The following is a 19,860-nucleotide window of genomic DNA, read 5'->3' as shown; positions in this document are numbered from 1 at the left end:
CTTGGAGTCCTAGTTCATAATCTCCTCTGGAGCTGTCTACAACTGACAGCAAATGAAGAGACTTGCAAAGAGACAATGAAAAGCAAAATTTGCCCAATTGTCTCCAATCAACAATGAAAAAGGACAATCCAGACTGTTTTCTGGGATTTGTGTCAGATCTGGCCCCCTAGAACAGCTCAGAATGGACAAGACACAGAAAAACTGTACTCTTTTCCCAGTGACTGCCTCAGATGGGGGTCTTTCTTTGTTGTGATTAAGAGATCTTTCACCTCCCCCCCCCCCCCCCCCCCCCCCGAACAAGAACAGAACTGTTACAGGCTTGCTACTGATGAGCATATGTGATATCATCATGAAGTGGAAAACTCTCCAAGCAGTTACTGAGCCAGAACTGGCTGCTTTCCTCTCTTTGAAAAATCCCTGCTGTCTTAAGGTGGACAGTTGCCACACACATAGAAAATTAATCCCTCAGTAATTGCAAATCTCTTTGTCCCTGTTCAGAGCACAGGTATCAATCACAGCCATGGGTGGTGAAAGCAGGAAAAAGGGTCAGCAGCAGTTAAAGCATAAGGAGAGTAGGACAGAAGAAGATGCATGGAAGCACTTTCACTATGAGCATTACAACCGTACTATTTCTTGAGCAACTTATTTTTGGCGCTCATAAATGCACAGCCATCACAACAGCATCAGCATCTGCTCTGAACATGTTTTTTCCTGTGTTCTCAGTCACAGGGAGAAGCTTAGTCCTTCAAGGTCTTTGACCTTGAACATGGTGACACAAAGGCTGGGGTTGGTCTCCACACAGATTTTAAGAATCTAGCAGAGCAGCCATATATATCCATATACACAAAACTTCCCTTTTTCCAGGCAGCTGCATTACGACAAATGCCTGGAATAATGTGGAGCCCACACAAACATCCTCCTGAGAGTCACAGATGGAAGAGACAGTTTCTCAGCTATTAATGGCCAGTTTATTTTTCGAAATTTCTGTTCCACCCTGCTCCCCACTTTCAGAAGGTCCATGGGTGATTATCTGAGAAAGCACGAGCGGGGAAATTAGTTGCTGCTCAAGAGCTGCAGTGTGCATGTAGGCTTTTATCTCCTGCTGATAGATGCCTCCACAGAGCCCTGTGTCTCACGGGTGGCAACAGGAAGGGAAGGAATGATCCTACTTCTGTTACGTTTGTGCCTTGAAGGCACTGTTAGCAAAAAGGCACTTGAAGGCACTCTTATACTGTTAGTACTTACAGCTGGAATTTGGCCAAAGCTGTAGCACAACTAACACAATATTCATCCTTTACTGTTTCATTAGGTAATCTTTTTTTTTTTTTTCCTCCCTAAATTGACCAGTTCCCCAAGATGGATGCATGCGCAGAGATTGTTACGAGGTCCTCAGGGGATAATCACTGCCCACTGGTTTCTCCAGGGCCAGACTACGAATATTCTTCAGAACATTGGTGAGCTGTCCCGGCTTCAGTGAAACTGTCCAAAGTCCAAAATGACTGTGTGCAAAGACAGAATCTCTGGCATTTGGGTGAGTTGCATTATTTGAACTGAGAAGTCTGCCATTTGACTGCATTTGAACAATCTCATTCTGTTTAAAGCTCATTTTAAGCTTTCCAAACATGCCAAAATGCAAATTTGCTGCCTTTAGACTACTACTAAGGGTAAGGCCCTTGTAAAATCTCCCATCCTGTAACATGGCCAAGTTTGGAGATCCAAAAGTCAGCAGACGCTGATAAAGCTGAGCAATTAAACTTGTATTGACCCTGGTGAAATGAAATATCTGATAGGAGGGCGCTGGCTCAAGAGATAGGCGTCATTTACTAAAGCACCAGAGCTGCCTTGTTTCCTCTGCAGCATATGCTACGGTGCAAGTCATTTCAACACATTGGAATGTTTTCCTTCTTCTTTGGAAGCAGAATTTCAGGCCTCTGCAATGCCTATGCATCTGTTTTTTTGGGAAGAGTTTGATTACTGTGAAACACTTTGGTCCTGTTTGAATATAGACCATTTTCTTCTTCTCTAGAAGCTAAGATAGAAGAAATTCTGTGACGTATCTAAGTGCAATAAAATACTGTTGTTGAGAGGTTGACAAAGGGCAGTCAGGAGCTACAGAGAAAACTGGCTTGTGTTCCTGCTGGAGTTTCAGGACTTGACAGGAAAGCTGTCAACCAGTGAACTCAGGAGCAGGAGAAAGGCTGCTCAGTCTTTGGCATCAGTGAATCTTTTTGTTTGTGGCTAAAACCACAGGGCAAAATCTTGCCAAATGTCAGGCCATTGCCAGTCAGAACTTGCTTATTCCAAAGTAGTCTCCTGGGCCACATAAAGGACTGTTGTTGGCCATTGCAGATATGAAGCAGCATCTGATCCGGCTTGGCAGGAACAACATTCTTCTCCCTTAGACCCACCACTAGCAGGAAATCAACAACACAATCTGTAGGCCCATCTTCCAACTGTGGCAGGAGAAAGCAGATGTCCAGTGAATCTGAAAAATCAAAATGGAGAAAATTAAGTTCAACTGAAACTGAAAAATGAGTTGGGGAGTGAAAAATGAGAAAATAGAAAATGAGGTGGGAGAAGACCTCTGGAAGTCATGAATCCAGCTGTCTGCTTAAAGCAGGGCTAACACCAGTGACAGAGCAAGACTAGTAACGTAATAAAATACTCAGTTTGTGCTGCAGTGTTAGGCAATGCTAGAAGTAAAGTTGCATGCTCAACACAATTCAATACCTTATTTAAAGGTGTTATCATTCAGCCTTTAATTACAGGATTATGCCCTGTGTTTCCACAGAACTCAGGCTCAATTAGAGCACAACCTGTATGGATTCCATATTGGGAGTCCATGTTCAATATTAAGTTCCTGTCTTTTTTCATACATGAAACCAGGCCTCATCCCCTACACACTGTTCAGACCAGCTCTCAAAACAGGATTATGGGATTCCTCCTATCTTTTGTCCCAGCAGTTGCCACCTGGGCATTTCAAAAGCATCCAGTATATGATCAGCTGGCCAATTGCTGAGGTTGAACTCACTGAGCTATGCATATATTACAGGAATGTAAAAATTTATCAGTGGATGTGTTCATATCCTAGAGTCTTTGAATTTCAGCTCCCCTGCTTTACTTCCTTGCCCTGTTCCTAAAGCAACTGATCACAGCAGGCTGAATATTTCTTATCTTGCAGATCTTTGTGTGTCTCTGCTCTAATTCTCTGCTGAGAAGCTGACTAGAAAAAAAGGGCCATTTCCAAACTGTGCCCAGAGAAAATGGGTCATTATTAATGTATGAAGGAGAATTTCTCTGATATTTTTATTGCAGAGTACAGATGTTGACTTCTGTAAAGTATTATGTCTTCTTCTTCATCACATTGAAAAAGTAATTAGGTATTCTGGGCCTGATGTGAAAACGTTAATGAGGGGAATTTTTTTCAACCTCTTCAGTAAATCTGACAGCTATTTGTGAGTTTCTGAATTGGCAATCACACACTAACAATGCAAGGTCGGACACTTCAAACAAGAGATGTTTCCTTATTAACACAGCTATTTATCCCATAAAAATTAGAAACAAGATGAGAATGGGGGAAAATCGTCTTTCATTCCTTTTTTGTTGTCAGAAGCCTCTAGGATTTCACTTTAAAGCTTTCAGAAATTATACCTCCTGAACAGTTGTTTATGCAAGTGTGATCTTGGATCCAAAATAATGCCATGGCACTACTACCAACAGGATGCACAACAGGTGCCACAGAACAGGAGCCTTGCAGATGACAAGCTGCTTTAGTGGAAGAATCTTCCCTTTTGTTTCTGCACCAATGGACTTAGCAGATGTGATCATGAGTCAAGTGAAAAATCTTCACCTCACTGCTAAAACAAGATGGGAATTTTCCATCCAGATATTTTATGGACAGAATAGCCAATTTCTTCCATGCTGATACTTTCGTGCCCCTTGAGACATGATGGTCTCTCCTCTGGTTGACCATGGTTCATCACTGCCTGGGGCTGGATATAGCCAATATCTAGGTAGATGTAGTTTATCAGCTTGTGCAGTATGGAGGGCTTTGGTGGAAAAAAAAAAAAAAAAACCTCTTAATGACCCATTCTAGAGCCAGTGAAATTTGTCTCTTCCCACCTGTGTTACACGTCCACATTAATGATAACCAACAAACAGTACTGAGCAACTAGCATACCTTCAGTGAATCAACTAAAGTTACAAAATTCAGCCAGCTCCTATGGTGCTCTGGGTTGTCATACAACCTTCTGTCATCCTGTCTGGGGGAATTAGCAGTTGTTGCTTAGCTAAGATTTGCTTGGGCAAAATGAATATTTTAGTGCCAGTTTTCTCTTTCCCGTCTGGAAGTTGGTGTGGAGGTCCTGTTTTCCCATAGTCTGGGTCAACTTTTGATCAGCTCTTTGCTATGATATCCAGTCATAACCCACTACTACAAAAATAGTCACCTAGCTCAAGAAAGAAATTTGATTCTCATGGTGTCCCAACAGCAGATATGTGAAATAAAAATGAGGGATGTGGCTTCACATTTGGAACCTTTCTGTTCATGACTACCACTAATGCAGGCATCTGCTTTTTGTGCTTGCAACTTGGGTTATAAGATGACAAGAAAAAAAGACAATTGATGAAAAGGTTCAGGCATACACGTGTAAACTTTGGAATGTAGTCCCAAGCTAACTTAGTCTAAAAAATCCTGGAAGTTGTCAAATAAAGGCTCCTAGGGGGCTCAGAAAATTTTCCGGTGGGCTCATGAACTGATGAGGAAAGCAGACACCAGGAGCTGGGTGACTTTAGTGCAGTTGCTGCTACCTTCTGAGATGCTGAGTTTGCTGAAGAAGGAAGTCTTCAGTGCCCTACAGTGGAACTGGAAAGCTACATCTCTTATCTTAGAGCAGGAATTTTGCAGACAGTCGGAGAGGGACTGAGATGGAAGATTTCCTTGGAAACTCCCTCCAAACCTTGACTGAGAAAAAGGCTTGCACACACAGCTACCCAGACTGGGTGATGCCAGACATGAAAGGACCAAGAAATGATTTTGAGAGCGCGTGCTTCCCAAGGAAAATGTGAGTGACAGCATTGAAGCTAATACTGCTGAAGGTTGTTTCAGTTTCCCGAGTATCTCAGTTGTGAAGAATGTCATACATACCTGTTCTCAGACAACAGTAGTTTACATTTGTTCAGCACCATTAAAACTAAATGCTTCTACATTTATGTAAAAATTTTATATGGAAATGACTTCTAAAATTGCTACTAAAATATCAAAATACGTGCTATGGAAATGTATTTCAACAATAGTTTTCAGCTTTCTAAAAGAATTTCAGCTAATACTGTGCTAGATACTTATCCCTGGATACTGAAATGTATCCCATAGAGTTACGAGAAAAATAAGAGAAGTATGGGGTACTATATGTGGGCCTAATAGCCCAGCACAGAGGAGGCATGAATCATGTAGAGTGACCATGAGTTAAAGTTGCATCTAGGTGTTACTTATCTGTCTTGATTTCTTTGAGTAACATCCCTATGGTGATTATTACTGTGTAACTACCTGCAAGGGTAACAGTCCCTTAATTGACATATGGAAGGTTTAGGTGGGAAGAGATCTCTGGAGGTCTCCAGTCCAACTCATGCTCCGAGCAGGACTTATCTCAAAACTATGTCATATTGCTCGGCACCTTGTACAGGTGAGTGTTGAGTCTCTCTGAGGATGATACCCTCACTCCTCTAGGCCGTGTCCCAGGGCTGCCCTCAGTCTCATAGGAAAGTGTTCCTTCTAAGGCCTTCTTCCTTTGTTCAGCTTGAACCCACTACCTCTTGTCCTTCTGCTGTGCACTTTCAGAAGAGTCTTATCTGTAACCACTCATTTAGGCAGTCAACAAGCAAGTAGATCTCCCCTTTGCTTTCTCTTCTTCAGGCTGAGCAAGACAAGTTAACTCAGCTTCTCCTCATCTGCCATGTGCTCCAACGCCCCTACCTTAGTCACTCTAAGATAGCTCAAGATAAACCCTTAAAAGAAACAGATAGTTTGCACTTTCCAGATGAATGAAGAAGTGATTATATCCAGAGTAGATATAAGAGTATAATTACTCTAAAGCTAGCTGTGGCTTATGCAGAAGTTGTTTCTTAATAGTTCAAGAAAGACAATCAGATATAAAGCATTAGACAAACAAAACTCATAAAAGTTAATGCTAGCATTTGTCTGCAACAAAACTCTTTCAGCTATTTGTTTTCAGAAAATGCAATTTATACAGAAAATGGCATTCTGACTTTTGCAAATATCCTAAATGTATATTGTAGCATTATGGCTAGAAAAAATCAAAGCGGCCCTGATCTTGTACTGGGAACCTTTCCACTCCAGGCAGGCATTCAGACTACAGACTTCCAGAGGTTCTTTCCTACCACGATTTCTGGGATTATCCCAAGACATTCATAAAGAATGTTCATTTGTGACAGCAGTTCAGTGTTTTTTTCTCCCTGGGATTCATCCACATTTAGATTGTGCAGAACAGAAGCTCTGTAAATTATCAATAATACAAAATCCAGAGAAAAATTTACACATTTGGTTGAAAAGAAATGCTTTTTTGGCAGCAAACTAGGGATATTGTTAAAATGTCCTGGTAATCCTTACAGTAGCATTAACGTCCTTATACCATCAAATGGGATATAATTGATTGTCTGCTTGACTGTTTTCAAGACAACATGTTAAGTACCTTGGGACTGTGACTTTGGTATCAGAAGTGTTATTTGCAGCTGATAACATGCAGGTGAATTTTGAGGGGCATTCTATGTCCCTGATCTATGACAGAAAAGAAAATGACCAAGACTATCTGCTTCCATTAATTGTTTAGTTCTAACTCTGTCATATAGCAAAATCTGTTACGGATAAGCTGCCATTTGATCTTTAATGTTGCATAACAAAAGTTTTCAATCATTTTCCCTTGTCTTCCAAAGGAGTTTCAGAATTACCAGAAGATATTCCATCTTGTCAGCCTTGAATACATGACAATGATGAGGCATGTCCTCACAAGATGATTATCTCTATATTTTTCAATCAAGAGGCTTTAAAAATGTTTCCCAGATTTTGTCAGAGTGCAGAAGCCTGCTGGTTTAAGATCGACCTTCAAATATATTCCAATATTTAAAGATTTAAAGAATTTTGCCAATAAATTTCCGGAAGACCAAAAGTACTGAATTATGTTAAAAGATGTTATGTTCTATTGCCACATGGTAAACTGATGCTTGCAGTAGTTGAGTTGTGTATTTGAAGACAGTGAGAGAAATATACATAATACATAAAACAGCTCTTTACCTTAAATTGTTTCTTAAACGAAGTATTTACTTACTTTTCTTATGTTTTTCTTCTGTTTTATATCCAAAAAAGGAGGTCTCTGAAACTAATGACTATCATTTGCAGATGAAGAAAAAAGCTTAATTTTTTTGCATCTCTCATTATTTTTCTTGAGCTTTTAATTGTTCTATCTTGTTCAGTGATCATCCAAAGCCAAATGGCCTAATACATATTTCATGTTTAAGTACTGAGCTCAGATGCATGATGATCAAATACTGCCAGTCCCCGTCAGATCAGGGTCTCTGAGCAATACAGCTAGCTGTAATTAATTTTTGTTACAATCTCTTACAGGTGTGAGAGGCCCTTCACACCTCAAGACCCTGGTCTCCTCTGTGGCTCTCACATCCTTCTCAAATGGTATCTTTTCCTGATAAGCTACAACCTAGAATTTTGGTGTCTTCAAATCAAGATGCAGCATTTATGCTTTTGAGAGAAAGCAGAACTTTTCTGCTGAAGAAGGCTTGTCTGGGATGGAGAAGGTGTCTGCTGATAATCACTGCATTATTTAGTAAATTCAGTAAATAATCACGGCTTTATTTAGTAAAAAAATAAAAACCAGAAACAAAAGAAATCAGTAAATAGCCATTGCAGAAGTATGGAAACAGCAGACCAGAGGATGAAATTATTGATCACTGTTCTTTAGCCAGCAAATGGCAGATTCAAGGGGGAAAAAAAGGGGAAAAAAAGAAAAAAAAAACAGTTGTGGGTTTTATGTTACCTATTGTTAGGTATCTACAGTCTCAGCACCTTTCTTCAGGCTAGTTGCCCCAGGCTCCCTTTACAACAGGTGCAGAAGGAAAAGGACCTTGAAGGTGTGTAGCCTAATTTGTTGCTTATGTCTTATTTTTTGCTTACTGCCTTAGGCCAAGATGAACTGCTGGCTGGAAGCACCTGTTTCGCTGCACTCACTCTAAATGGAATGCAGGCAACTCATTCACAGCAGACATCCACCACACAGATCTCTGGGCAGAACAGATCTGGGCACACATATCCCTCATCCCACATCTCTAAGGTCTGACGTCTACTCAAAAGGGAAGAGGAATTGCTTGTGGTTCAGACTTCTTGGTAAGATGGAGATATCCTTGCACAGAAGATTTTAGACCAGATTCCTGGCCATTGGTGAACACTGCTCTCAATATTTCCTCTGCTGAGGCTGACTTCTCTAGCTGTGGCCAGGCATCTTCTGATTCTCAGAAATTTAGTCACAGTTCTTCTTAAGGTCACCTTCTGTGGCAGATAATGCTTTCAAATGTTTGTTTTTCAAAGGGATAGGTATATTGTACCTGTATTCTTCCTCTGGAAATACTGAGATGTAAAACAACTTAAAATAGTGATCCCTTATTTTATTGATCAGCTGTGGGTCTGCAATAGTCTCTTTTGGGGCCTATAATTTCAAAATAGCTCATTCAGGAACTTGTTTTGAACTCAACTAACTTCACGCTTTACACTTTTATGATGCCAAGGGCTAAATCTGAATGCAAAGAAAATCAAACTACTGTATCAAAGAAAGGTGGGGCTATAGTAGCTGTAGGTCTTCATTGATGGCACGTGCATTCTTTATTTCACTGCAAACTCTGACATCTTCAGATAATTAATTACTCTTTGTCTACTTGCAGCCATGAAAGATCTAAATGATTGCTAAAAGCAATTTCAACAAAACTCAAATGCATGAGAAAGGGGAATGTGCTGAGTCTTTACGGTCTTAAAAATGAGAGCGTAATTCATAGCAATGTTGATGTTGATGTTGGTACCTTTGACCCCTTACTGTTCTCAGCCTAGCCCTTGAAAATGACCTGTGAGAAATCTAAGGAACACAGTACAGATCTTTGTCTTCCTCTTCCTTTTGATTGTCCACTGAAAATGCCTGAATTTGACAGCATAAAAAGGTTAGCAACAGAGCAAGGATTCTGCCTTGGGTGGTGGTGGAGAGGGATGGAGGGAATCAGAGATGCTGTATTGACTGTTCTTATATTAGAAAAAAATCCCAGAAAACCTGTGAAAAGTCATTAAAAATGACATCTTGGTATTCCACTTTTATCATGGAGGTGCAGGCAAAGCTGCCAAGCCACTGCCAACAACAGATTGATTGCCAGAGGTAGCAGAGCAAGTATAACTTCCTATTGTCTCATAGGAAGCAACGGGAAAGGAGAATGGTCTCTTTCCAGCAGTAACAGCTGCTCTGCTCACTCCTCCCATCACTTCCAGGGGTCAGCAAGCCTCGCTGAGCAGCTTTCTTCTGGTCTATATTCCTCAGGTTATATACCGACAGCGACAGCAGGCCTTCAAACCCAGCATCTTTCTCAGCATGTGGTATTCAATCACAACGTCTTCAGACAATGGTAGAGAAGAGGCAAAACGCACATCCCTCCCACCCCATATTGTGCTAAGGGGGAAGAGAGAACAGCAGGATCTTTATACCAGTCTGCCAAGAGCACTGCAGAAAGCTGGGCTGTACAGTTAGCAGATGCCAGGTCTACACTTTGAAGAAGAGAAGTGGACTGAAAGGAGAGAACGGGAGGGTAGAATTTAATTCCCCTGTTTTGAAATGCATGGTAATACCCATCAACAAGCAGTGTGTTTCTCCATTCAAGGTAATGTTAGCAACAGTTGTGGTTGAATAGCATTGTTTAGGGTGGGTTCAACAAGCTCTACACTCTGGCATTCTTAAATCATATCTGACAGCTTAATTCCTTTATGGAGACAAATAGCAGCATCTGCTCTTCTCCTCTGAGCAGCTAAAGAAAAAAGATCTTAAATTGCTTGCTGGATACTCATACTGAGTGGTGACATGCAGTGACCTCCTGCCCCTTCTCTAAGTATAAGTAACACATTTCAACTGCAGGGATGTGCCAGTCAGTGTGCTGCAGGCCTAGGATGGAAGCACATGGCGTTGGTTCTCCTTACAACCATCTGATAGCAAAACTTTGCTCTCTAGTGACTCAGGAGAGCCATGCTCTCTCTCTCCAAAGATATGTGACACGGTGCTCTATTACCTAGGGACTACCTGTCTTCCTGTTCTTCTGTGTTCTCCAGTTGTTTTATACCCCTCAACAACCATCTGACTAGAGCACGCAATCCTAATTGGAAATAAAGACTCCAGGTTTTTCCTGAAGAACCTGAACTATCTGGGAATGAATTCCAGAGACCCAGAATCTTCCTACCTTCCCTAACTGGACCTGTAAGGTAAATTTGGTGGTAAATATCTTGGAGCTGTTTCAAACCACGTCAAAATCCCACTGAGTTGATTCCATCCCAAATATGTTTGGCCTTTCATCCAGCTGGGTGGACTGACACAGGTTTGCTAGCTTATTGCCCTTTCTTATAGGCCTCTTCCAGCCCAAATGCTCATTATGTGCTAGTATCATATGAATGATGTCTTGAATGGATGATAGCGCATTCCTGCCCCCTCCATTTGCAAATCCTCTTCTAGCTTGATTCAGTATGGGCTACATGTCAGTGAGCTGCTGATTTGCGTGGTCAGACCTCTGCTCATTCAGCTGGCCCAACTAGGTGGGCCAGAATCTGAAGTTCTGCAGATTGTTGTTAACAAAGTAACACTGATGATCTAGTGAAGTCACTGCTACAAGCACATTTGGTCCTCTATACTCAGGTTTTGGGTTGTGGTTTCTTACTCTTGCTGCTGCTATAGCAAAGTGTCTTGGCTACACACGATTGCTCAAGTTTCCATCCTGTTCCTTAACTTAATGAGAACATTCTGAATTTGAATTCTAGCTCCCCAGTCGTCTTATTCTCCCCATGGCTACTCATCTGTGTCATTGCATCAGAACAATTCTCCAGTTCTCCTTCCTTTGAATGTTGAAGGAATAGTCCCTACCCCTCTAACTTCCACCACACTAGAGACTAAGGACTACAGCTATTTATGAAAATGAACACATGAATAAAAACAATAACCAGCTTCATAGTACTACATACATTTTCTGAGGGAGCAGAGATTTGACTGGAGTAATAATGAATACAAATTACAGAGAAGCAGGATAATCTGTTAGTAAAATGTGTCACTGCAAATGATTGCTGTGCCATGATAATGACAGCAAACTGCATTGTGGTGTTACTGCTTACTTTGGGTCACCTCTCTGCCTGCACAGTACTGCACCAGAGGATGTAATGTTATCGCCACTTGGTAGCAAACACCTCTCTATCTGTTTAGGGATGTGGTTCAGGTCAAGGATTGCCCTTTTGCCCTTCCAGCATTCAACCTTTGCAGAGCCAAGTGTCTGGAATTGGAGGAAGAGGTGCCAACAGAGCTGTTTTTGTTTTGTTTTTTTTGTTTTTCTCCAAAATTTTCTGTCTAGGGGAGGTGGGAGTTGGTGAAGCTCATGGAAGAATAGCATAGAGGAATGAAAATAACATTTTTCTTGCCTTATCATAGGCTAATATTTATTACCAGTGGTAGGTAGGAAAATTTCTAAGTATCCACATAAATCACAGCTGTGTTATCATGGAACTGAAGCTTGGATGAAAACTAGCCAGCAACTTTGAGCCACTGTAACTCAGCTCTTGTTTCCGTATCTGTGATTGAAAGGACATACTGTCAGATGCAGGGAAGAGAGTAAACTACAGGGGCCCTCAGTGTCACCCCACAATGGTGCAGAAGAAATATTTTTACAGAGGTTGAATACTGCACAGGAAAACCTGTATACTAATAAGCAAAACATGAGAGAATAATGATCAAGAAAGAGGAATTAGTACGTCAAACAAAAATAAATTGCACAAATTTTTCCAAAGCATTATGAAAAACAGTGGTCTCTTTTTAATGCAACGTCACTGAAGCTGGGAAGTCCTCCCCAGCGTTCTGCACTGAGCAATCCTTGTCATGAGCACACAGGACACTGCTGCAGATGGTCTCACCTACATTTTAACTGAAAAGGTGTTCCAGTATAATTGATGTGGCAGCTTTATAACCCTGAAAAAGACTGTGAAAAAGATTCTGGTAAGTCTTGTAAACGCTATTATTTGGAACAGCTAAAGTATGTTTAAATCTTTTAATGTGAAAACGCGCTGAACCTCTGGGTTGAATGTTATTACATTCACCAGGTTTGGAATTGAAGCCAGGCCTAGCTACTATCAGAGTTCCTTGAAAATGTTAAAATGATGGACAAAAAATAATCAGAGGATAGTATTTAGCCTTTCAAAAGCCTTCTGATATACTTTCTCACATGAGACTATCAAGGAAATGAGGTAACTACAGAGTAGCAGTTAAAGTCCTGTGAGGTATTAAAATCTGGTTAAAAGACTGCAAATGAAGAGAAGGAATAAACGGCCAATTCTCAGCTCAGAAAGAGGTTAATAACATCATGCCTGTGGGATCCATGCTAGGATTGCTGACGTTCACTAATAATTACCTGAAAAAGAGGCTGAATACTGAGCTGGCAAAATATGTGGTCTTAAAATTATGTAGGTTACTTACAGCCAGGGAAGAGCTTGAGGATCTTTCCAGAGGATCTAGGAAAACTGGGTAAGTAAAAAAGCACTGACAAAAGATGTTCAGTCACGTGCAAAGCAATACACTAGGAAGACAGTGTAAAGTAGCGCAACTGCTTTGGGTTTAGGATTAATAGTAACATCTCGGTAGGGGAGCCAACAGGCACATCATCTGCAAAATCTTCCTGTTGTGGCAGTGGAGCTTTGCAGGTCAGAGCATGACCTGCAGCACAGGTACACAGGAGTTTGGCAGCAGATGGAGAGGAGAGCAGCTTCACAGAAGCACAGAATAATTTCCAGAGGCTCTGTCCAAATCTCTAAACTTTGAACAGAGGGTCCCACCCCCTGCTCAAAGCTGGGCCACTGTAAATCTGGATATTCAGGGCCTTCTCCAAGTGAAGTTTGAGCATCTCCAAGGAGGCTCTCACAGCCTCTATGGGCCTCTCTACCCATGCCTGACTTCTCCTTACTGTGCAGAAGGTTCCATCACTTCCAGTGCCAGGAGGCCAGTGGCAGGCCTGGTGGGAAAGATGCAGAGGGAGAAGAGAACAGGTCTGTGCAGAGCAGAAGCAGTCAGAAATGCTGTAGTCACTGCATGTTACAGCAAAAGGCAGGGAGAGGAGCTTTCATCGGGTGACAGAGTTCCCCTTTATCCTGCTGAGGAAAGTCCACAGCTTAGCCAGCTAATGGTGACCAAGGTCCCAGTCAGGTTTTGCAACCCATGCAGAACCCTGTGCTGTTGCAGCTACACCATGGTCAGACCTAATCTAATTGTCCGAAGGCTGGCTGGGATTGTAGGGCACAATTCCAGGCTGCCCATACTCAGAGCGAATCTGTGATGCAGCACATATTGGTCACCCGGGCCAGAGATTTCCAGACTTAGAGGCACCTAAAGATGGAAGCGGATGACAAGAGGGATGCTTATCAACACCTGGGACCCTAATTCCAGCTGGACTTATGAGCTGCTTTTGCAAATTCTGCTTTTCAAAATCTGATCCTGAATAGCCCATAAGATACAAGAAAAGTGAAGTCAAGGGGACAGGGCCCATGCTAGCTAGTGGGGAGAAAGAGACAGTCAGAAGAGCAGAAGAGTCCCTTCTTTCCTGCAGCATGACAATGTGGGGGTATTTCTTGATTTTAAGAAACTAAAACCTAACTGCAGAATAATTACGCCCTCTATCCAGGAGTAAACTAGTTGCTGTAGGAAGTAATTTTGGAGAGCTGAAAATTCTGATCTTTCCAGTAATACCACATTTAATCATACATACGCAAAAGGGAAAACATTCAGAATTTTAATAGGCTATAAGTCACAAACTGGTCTGGAATCACTACCTAAGTATGATGCAACACGCACAGATAGGAATTCATTAGGGATGTCTGAAATATCTGACATTAGTCACCAAGAGAGAAGCACATCAGGAAAGAACATTCCTCTGTTCTGTGATGGCAGTTCTTAACATGTTGAGTGCACTTGATTTTTTTGCCTAGCCCAAGGCCGTAATTACCAGATGTACTGTCCTCCTTCCAAGCCCTGTTGTAGGTATTTCAATGTGAGGAGCTGATCAGTATAAAAAAAAGCAGGACTTGCTTTTTTTGTAGAATAGCTGTAGAGTTAGTTATGGCAGCACTGCTGAAAGTTTATTAATCCAGAAATTCTTTTCCTCTGCTCCTTTTTCTTCTTTATCTTAATTCAAAATGCAGTTAAAATTTATTGCAATATTTATTAAATATGGAAACTAGAAGCATGAGAGGAAACAAATGTCACATAAATTCCAGAGAAGTTGCTCCTTAGCTGCTTTACTTAATTAAATTGATATAATTAGTAGTTTGCACACTTGGTACAAATGAATGAGCGGAGTACAATAATAAACATGTATCAAGTGCCAACTCTTCATTTGGTCCCAGCAGAGATAAGAATCTCAGTATTACTTGTTCTCTAAGTTGGAACAAATTGCAAAGCCTGTCCTGGTGCTTCTACTGGAAGTGGGGCAGGGCCAGAAGCATGTGTTCAGTTCAGATCATAGCATTTTAGGATCTGTTATTTCCCAAAGAAGTTTTAAATTGTCTCTTTCACCACCACCCCTCCATCCCCAAGTGTGGCACAAAGGCATGCCAGAAGTCAACCAATAACTCATAACTCCAGTCAAAGTTCTGAAAGGATGAAGCCTCCAAAGTGCCACGTTGAGATGAGTCAGATCAGGAATTAGCAGTGCTGCAGGTGTGGACATACCCTCTAAGCGTTCTGGGGGTGGGAAGCAGCCTGTGCACATCCAGGGCTGCTGTGCTCTTTGTAAGTTCTGGCTGGTGCAAGCTCAGAGACTGTCATGCTCTGCAGGTAATAGAAACATTCATCTAATTTCTCTGCTTTGCCTGCCTTGCAGATTCCTTTAGTTTCGTTCACATTAGGTATTATTTAGGTTTAGCTTTTCCTGGGGCTATCCAGTCTCCACATCTTCCCCATCCTCCCCACCCTCCCTGAGATTTCATGGGAAGTGGGTAAAGAAAACCTCTTAAATATCAGATAAGCTTCCTTGCATTGGCAGCATTCTGCTCATCTGTCCCCCCCAGGCTGCCTGCCAAGGGGGTGCAGAAATTGTAGTTCCTCATCTTTGCCATAAGGGACAGCTGAGTTTGGGGTACTCAAATGGCCTTCTTGCCCCTCCCATGCCATGTTGTTGGAGGGAGGACAGGCAGAACAGGATTAGGGAGCTGCTAGGCTTCTGAGCAATGAGATCCTTGAAGTCTTAAGAGAAACGCAAACCCATCTTGTTTCAGGTCATAAATCAACCCTTTTGTAAAGGCCTTGAACGTGGCATTCCTGGAAACAGCAACTGCTGGGAGTCTTGCAACCCCCTGAAAGACCATGGTATGGGCCAGGTTAGAAATTGGATATCTGGCAGGGTGGGCCTTAGGCTGGAAGGTTGCTCTGAGAACTAAGGCCAGACATGGTGAACACACTGAGCAGATGGGTGGACAAAACTAAGAATGTAAAAACAGAAAAATTTCTGGTTGCCCAAACTAGCAAAGCAAGGATGTCATGTTCTTCTCCACACCAGCTGAGGGCAATGATGGAGGAAGTCCCCTCAGAAAAGAATTAGAATTAAACCCTATGTTCACAACACGGGGAGGGACGGGTGGCATACAGGTGTGCTTTCAGGAAGTCACCAGAGCATACAGACAGGCTCACCTTGAGCAAGTTTCATAATGATGGACAAAATCAAGCCACTTTGCATTCCAAAGAAGCATCCTACAGATAATGAGTAAAGTTAAAGTTGTCCATAAGACCAGAGAAAACCTGCATGTGACAATCCAATGCACCTTTAATTAGCTTGTGAAGACAATCGGCTTTGTTCAGCCCTCAAAAATCATTACTAGGGAGTGGGTGAATCAGATACATTTACATGTACGCCTCTGTCGCTGGATTTCAGTGATACAAAAGTAGAAGCAGTACACTAGATAGGTGACTTGTAACGACAGACAGGTAAGGGCTTCCGCTCTTCTCCATTCTAACATAAAATGAGAAGATTAAAAAGAGGACCATCTCCCTAAAGATAAAATGTATTAGTGCAAAACGTGACAAGATCCTGACTTCTTCGCTACATTTTCTGAAGACTATATAGCAGTCTTAGCCTGCATAGCAATGGTCTTTCATATCTTCAGAAGGAGATTACATCTCAGTTCTAATTTCAGGCCACCCTTCTGCCCAGGAAGCTTGTTCAGATCATTGCTGTTTGTATTAGGGACGTGTCCATGGCTTCCAATAGAGCTAGGATACCCTTGCGCAGAGTGTTGTCCTGTGTTTGCATGAATGTCCTTGATAAAGCAACAGGAAGCTGTTGCTTTATACAAAAGTATAGATCTGAGTATCCTTTTCACAATTTGGAACGGTTTAAACTGAAGCAATGAAAAAGATGAATTCCAAAAGGAAGAAAGAGGAAAAAAAAAATCTGTCGTTTGCGTTGGTATGAATTCTCACTGGTGGAGGCCTCTCAAAGATGTAAGTGCAAGGCCTTCTCCACCCTTATTTGAAGCTGACTTCCTCCTCTGCAGTGTTTGCAGGACAGAAAAATGAGGAAAGTCTCCCTTCCCAGACCGTATGCACAACTGAAGCACCACCGTCCCAAGTCGCACCTGGGTAGTCCTTTGGTCTGCTTACCTTGTGTGTTGTGGCAGAGGCACAGCAGACAGGCCCAGAGACATCCACCTAGGGACATTCCCCATATGCCCCATTGCATGTCCATCTCAAGTGGTCTCTAAAGTCAGGTCAAACCAGTGCTGAAAGCGGGGCTAAAGATCCAGGAGAGACAAACAAAGCAAGGCAGAAAGCATTTGAGAGAACCCGCTATGACGGATGTTCACTCTTGGGCAGATAAAGACAAAAACAGCAACAGCAATACTAACTGGTCACAACTGTGGCAGGCCAGAAAGCCACATATCTTTTCTGGCAATACACCGGCTTGGCAAGCATGATTCACATAGGCATCATCTCCTCGTCTAATTTACTGTAGCCCTTATCTAGGAATGCAAGCACAAACCAGAGAAAGACATCTACCAAAACAAAATGCAATATCCTGTTTGTTTAGCAGTGACAGTCCTGCCCAGTACAAGTAGGAGACTTCACCCCTCACCTCCAACAGGGCTTCAGTCCAAAACCACCATCCCACCAACATGGAAGTGGATGCACAGGCAGCAATACTGAAAAGGTCAAGGCTTGAACCACACAGGGTCATATCATCCAACGGGGCCGTGCTTTCCTAGAGGGTCCTACATCCCAAGTAACACAGGGAGCCAAGAGCGCCCGTAGCTCCTGCCTGCCCGTGCCCCCACCCCACCGGGTTGCCCTGCCCCGCAGAAGCCAGATCGACGCTTCCTCACTTCCCGCAGAGGCTCGCGGGTGCTACTGCAAGTCCCGAGGGCGGCGATGAACACCGGCGATGAACACGGGTCACCTTGGGAGAGGCGCTCGAACACCGCCGCCCCCCCGCCGCCGGGAAGGGCGCAGCGCTCCGCGCAGCCTCCCTCAGCCCGGCGGGCAGCGGGCCCGGCCCCCGCCCATCTCTCCCCGCCCCCGGCCGCGGCGGTGGGCCGGGCCCCGCATGCAGATACGTCCCCCGCCTCCCCGGTGCGTGCTGAGGTCAGGCCGGGCTGCAGGAGCATGTAAGCGCAGAGGAGCTGCGGCAGGGCGAGGTGGGGGGGGGGGGAAAGAGAGCTGTGCTCGCGAGAGCCCTGCGGCCGCGGAGGAGTGCGGAGCTGCCCCGTCCCATCGGGAAGTTGGAGCCCCGAGCGGAGGCTTTGGGTCTCTAGTGGCCGCAGCAGGGTTGGGTGTGCGCGGGGGGAGGTGGCTGACCCGCCCCGCCGCCCCGCTCCTCCATGCGGGCGGCGGCGGCGGCCCGCGGGGGCGGTGCGCAACGCTGAGCGGCTGCGGCTCGGCGCCGGGGCCCGAGCTGCCGTCCATGGGCGCAGCGTCGTAAGGGCCGGCGGCGACCATGGCCAAATGGCTGAACAAGTACTTCAGCCTGGGCAATAACAAGACCAAGAGTCCCCCGCAGCCTCCGCGGCCCGACTACCGCGAGAAGCGCAACGGTGCCGGCGGCGCGCCCCGCCCCGACGGCCCGCCGCACCTCCACCACCGCCACCACCACACCTCGCCCGGCTTCCAGCACCGCCACCTGTGCGACGACACCAGCGACCTGCTGCGCGCTTACCGCGCCCAGAAGGACCTCGACTTCGAGGACCCCTACAGCGGGCCGGGCTCGTCCCTGCGCAAGCTGCGCGCTATGTGTCGCCCGGACTATTACGCGCCCGAGGATGCGGGCGAGGTGGCCCCGAGGGCTTTCTCCACCTCGTCATGCTGCGCTGCGCCGCCCGCCGCCCCCGCAGCCGGCTCCCCGCACCTGTTTCGCAGCCACAGTGAGCGCCGCCCGGCCACGCCGCCCGACGTCAAGTACATCTCCCCCAAGCACCGGCTCATCAAAGTCGAGAGCAGCGGCAGTGCCGCTGCCGACAGCGCTGGCACGATGCTCAGCAAGGGCTGTGAGCAGCTGGCAACTCCCGTCCCCTGTGCTACGAAAGAGAAAGTAAGTGTGGTTCCCCTCCCCCCCCCCCACCCGGCAAAGCTAGGGAATAGGGCTGGGGCTCTGCCCATCTCCAGAAGGGTTGCTGCTGGTAGGTTGCAAGCTCCTCTTTGAATGGCTCTGGCTCTGGATGGTCTGGCCCTTGTTAACACCACTGGACAGGCAGGATGTGTGCGAGGCTTTGGGGGTGAAGTGACACCTGCTCCTGGCTTTTGAACTTGTCACCCTTCTGGCTGCCTGATGGGGCAGGCTTGCAGGTGTACCTACCAGTGTCCTGGCATACAAGGCACCTGGGTGCACCTGGGTGAAGGAGGGGGTTTGGCTGCTGTGCCGAAACACTTGCTCTGCAGATTGAATCAGTAAGTGCATTCAAGGGTCTTAGCGAAGACTCTGAGAGAGGAAAGTCACTTGCTGCCGTCCTGTTTAGACACCTGATGCAGCCTGAGGTAGCTTTGTCACCTTCTGACAGAGCAGGTTTGCAGGTGTACCCAGCTGTGCTCTGGGGATACAGCATACCCCCAGCTTTACAACTGCCACCGAGGTCCTTGGGTTGATGTGTTCCTGCTAAACAGGGCCTGAGTCTTTGGGGTCTGCTTGTGGAGTGTTGAGGAGCCCCATACTTGCGGGACAAAGTTGTGGCCTCAGCTCTGCTGCAGGGGTTGTAATGTGAATGGGGTGGCCATGTTTAAAAAAAACCAAAAACTCCAAACTGATGCTCTTCTGAGTTAAAAAGGAGAAGAAAACAGGCCTAGGAGGTGTTTGGAGCATGCAATGGGATGTGGAGTTAAGGGACCGAAGGGAGTTATCTTTTCCGTGAACTGCTGGGATTTAAGAGCGCCTTGTATGTGATCCAGGTGGTCACCTACAAGGTTGGGTTCCTCAGTGTTGGTGCTCAGTGGCTGACTAAACTCAGGAGTGCTGAACAGCTTTGGGGGGGTGTTTTCTGTTGCTACCTTTTTCTCAGGGTACTCTGGTATGGATGAGTATGGAGCATTTGAC

The 19,860-nt window shown here is 44.6% G+C and overlaps 1 protein-coding gene and 1 long non-coding RNA gene across 7 annotated transcripts in view; one reads left to right on the top strand and one right to left on the bottom strand.

Annotated features, from left to right (window-relative positions):
* Window positions 1-420: 420 nt before the first annotated feature.
* Window positions 421-17,848, bottom strand: LOC138064755 (uncharacterized). Of its 2 annotated transcripts, none has more exons than XR_011138009.1 (3): window positions 17,663-17,848; window positions 16,944-17,074; window positions 421-2,485 (listed from the first exon to the last, which is right to left on the bottom strand). It is a non-coding gene; the product is annotated as an uncharacterized lncRNA (long non-coding RNA). The 2 variants fall into 2 exon arrangements; XR_011138010.1 differs by lacking the exon at window positions 17,663-17,848 and adding an exon at window positions 17,189-17,301.
* Window positions 17,849-17,949: 101 nt separating this feature from the next.
* LOC104141532 (SH2 domain-containing adapter protein B-like) overlaps window positions 17,950-19,860 on the top strand; it is a 39,196-nt gene continuing 37,285 nt past the window's right edge. The window contains exon 1 of one of the 5 annotated variants that reach the window (XM_068928614.1): window positions 17,950-18,864. In XM_068928614.1, the coding sequence (XP_068784715.1) occupies window positions 18,274-18,864 (591 nt within the window). In that variant the 5' untranslated portion in view covers window positions 17,950-18,273. The remainder of the gene's footprint in view (window positions 18,865-19,860) is intronic. The other 4 variants (XM_068928610.1, XM_068928612.1, XM_068928611.1 and 1 more) reach the window with 4 other exon arrangements.

The sequence above is a fragment of the Struthio camelus genome, chromosome Z, assembly GCF_040807025.1.
Source record: "Struthio camelus isolate bStrCam1 chromosome Z, bStrCam1.hap1, whole genome shotgun sequence".
In the NCBI taxonomy this organism is placed as follows: domain Eukaryota; kingdom Metazoa; phylum Chordata; class Aves; order Struthioniformes; family Struthionidae; genus Struthio; species Struthio camelus.
Note: the sequence above shows the minus strand (reverse complement) of the source record. Positions and strands in the feature narration are given on the sequence as shown.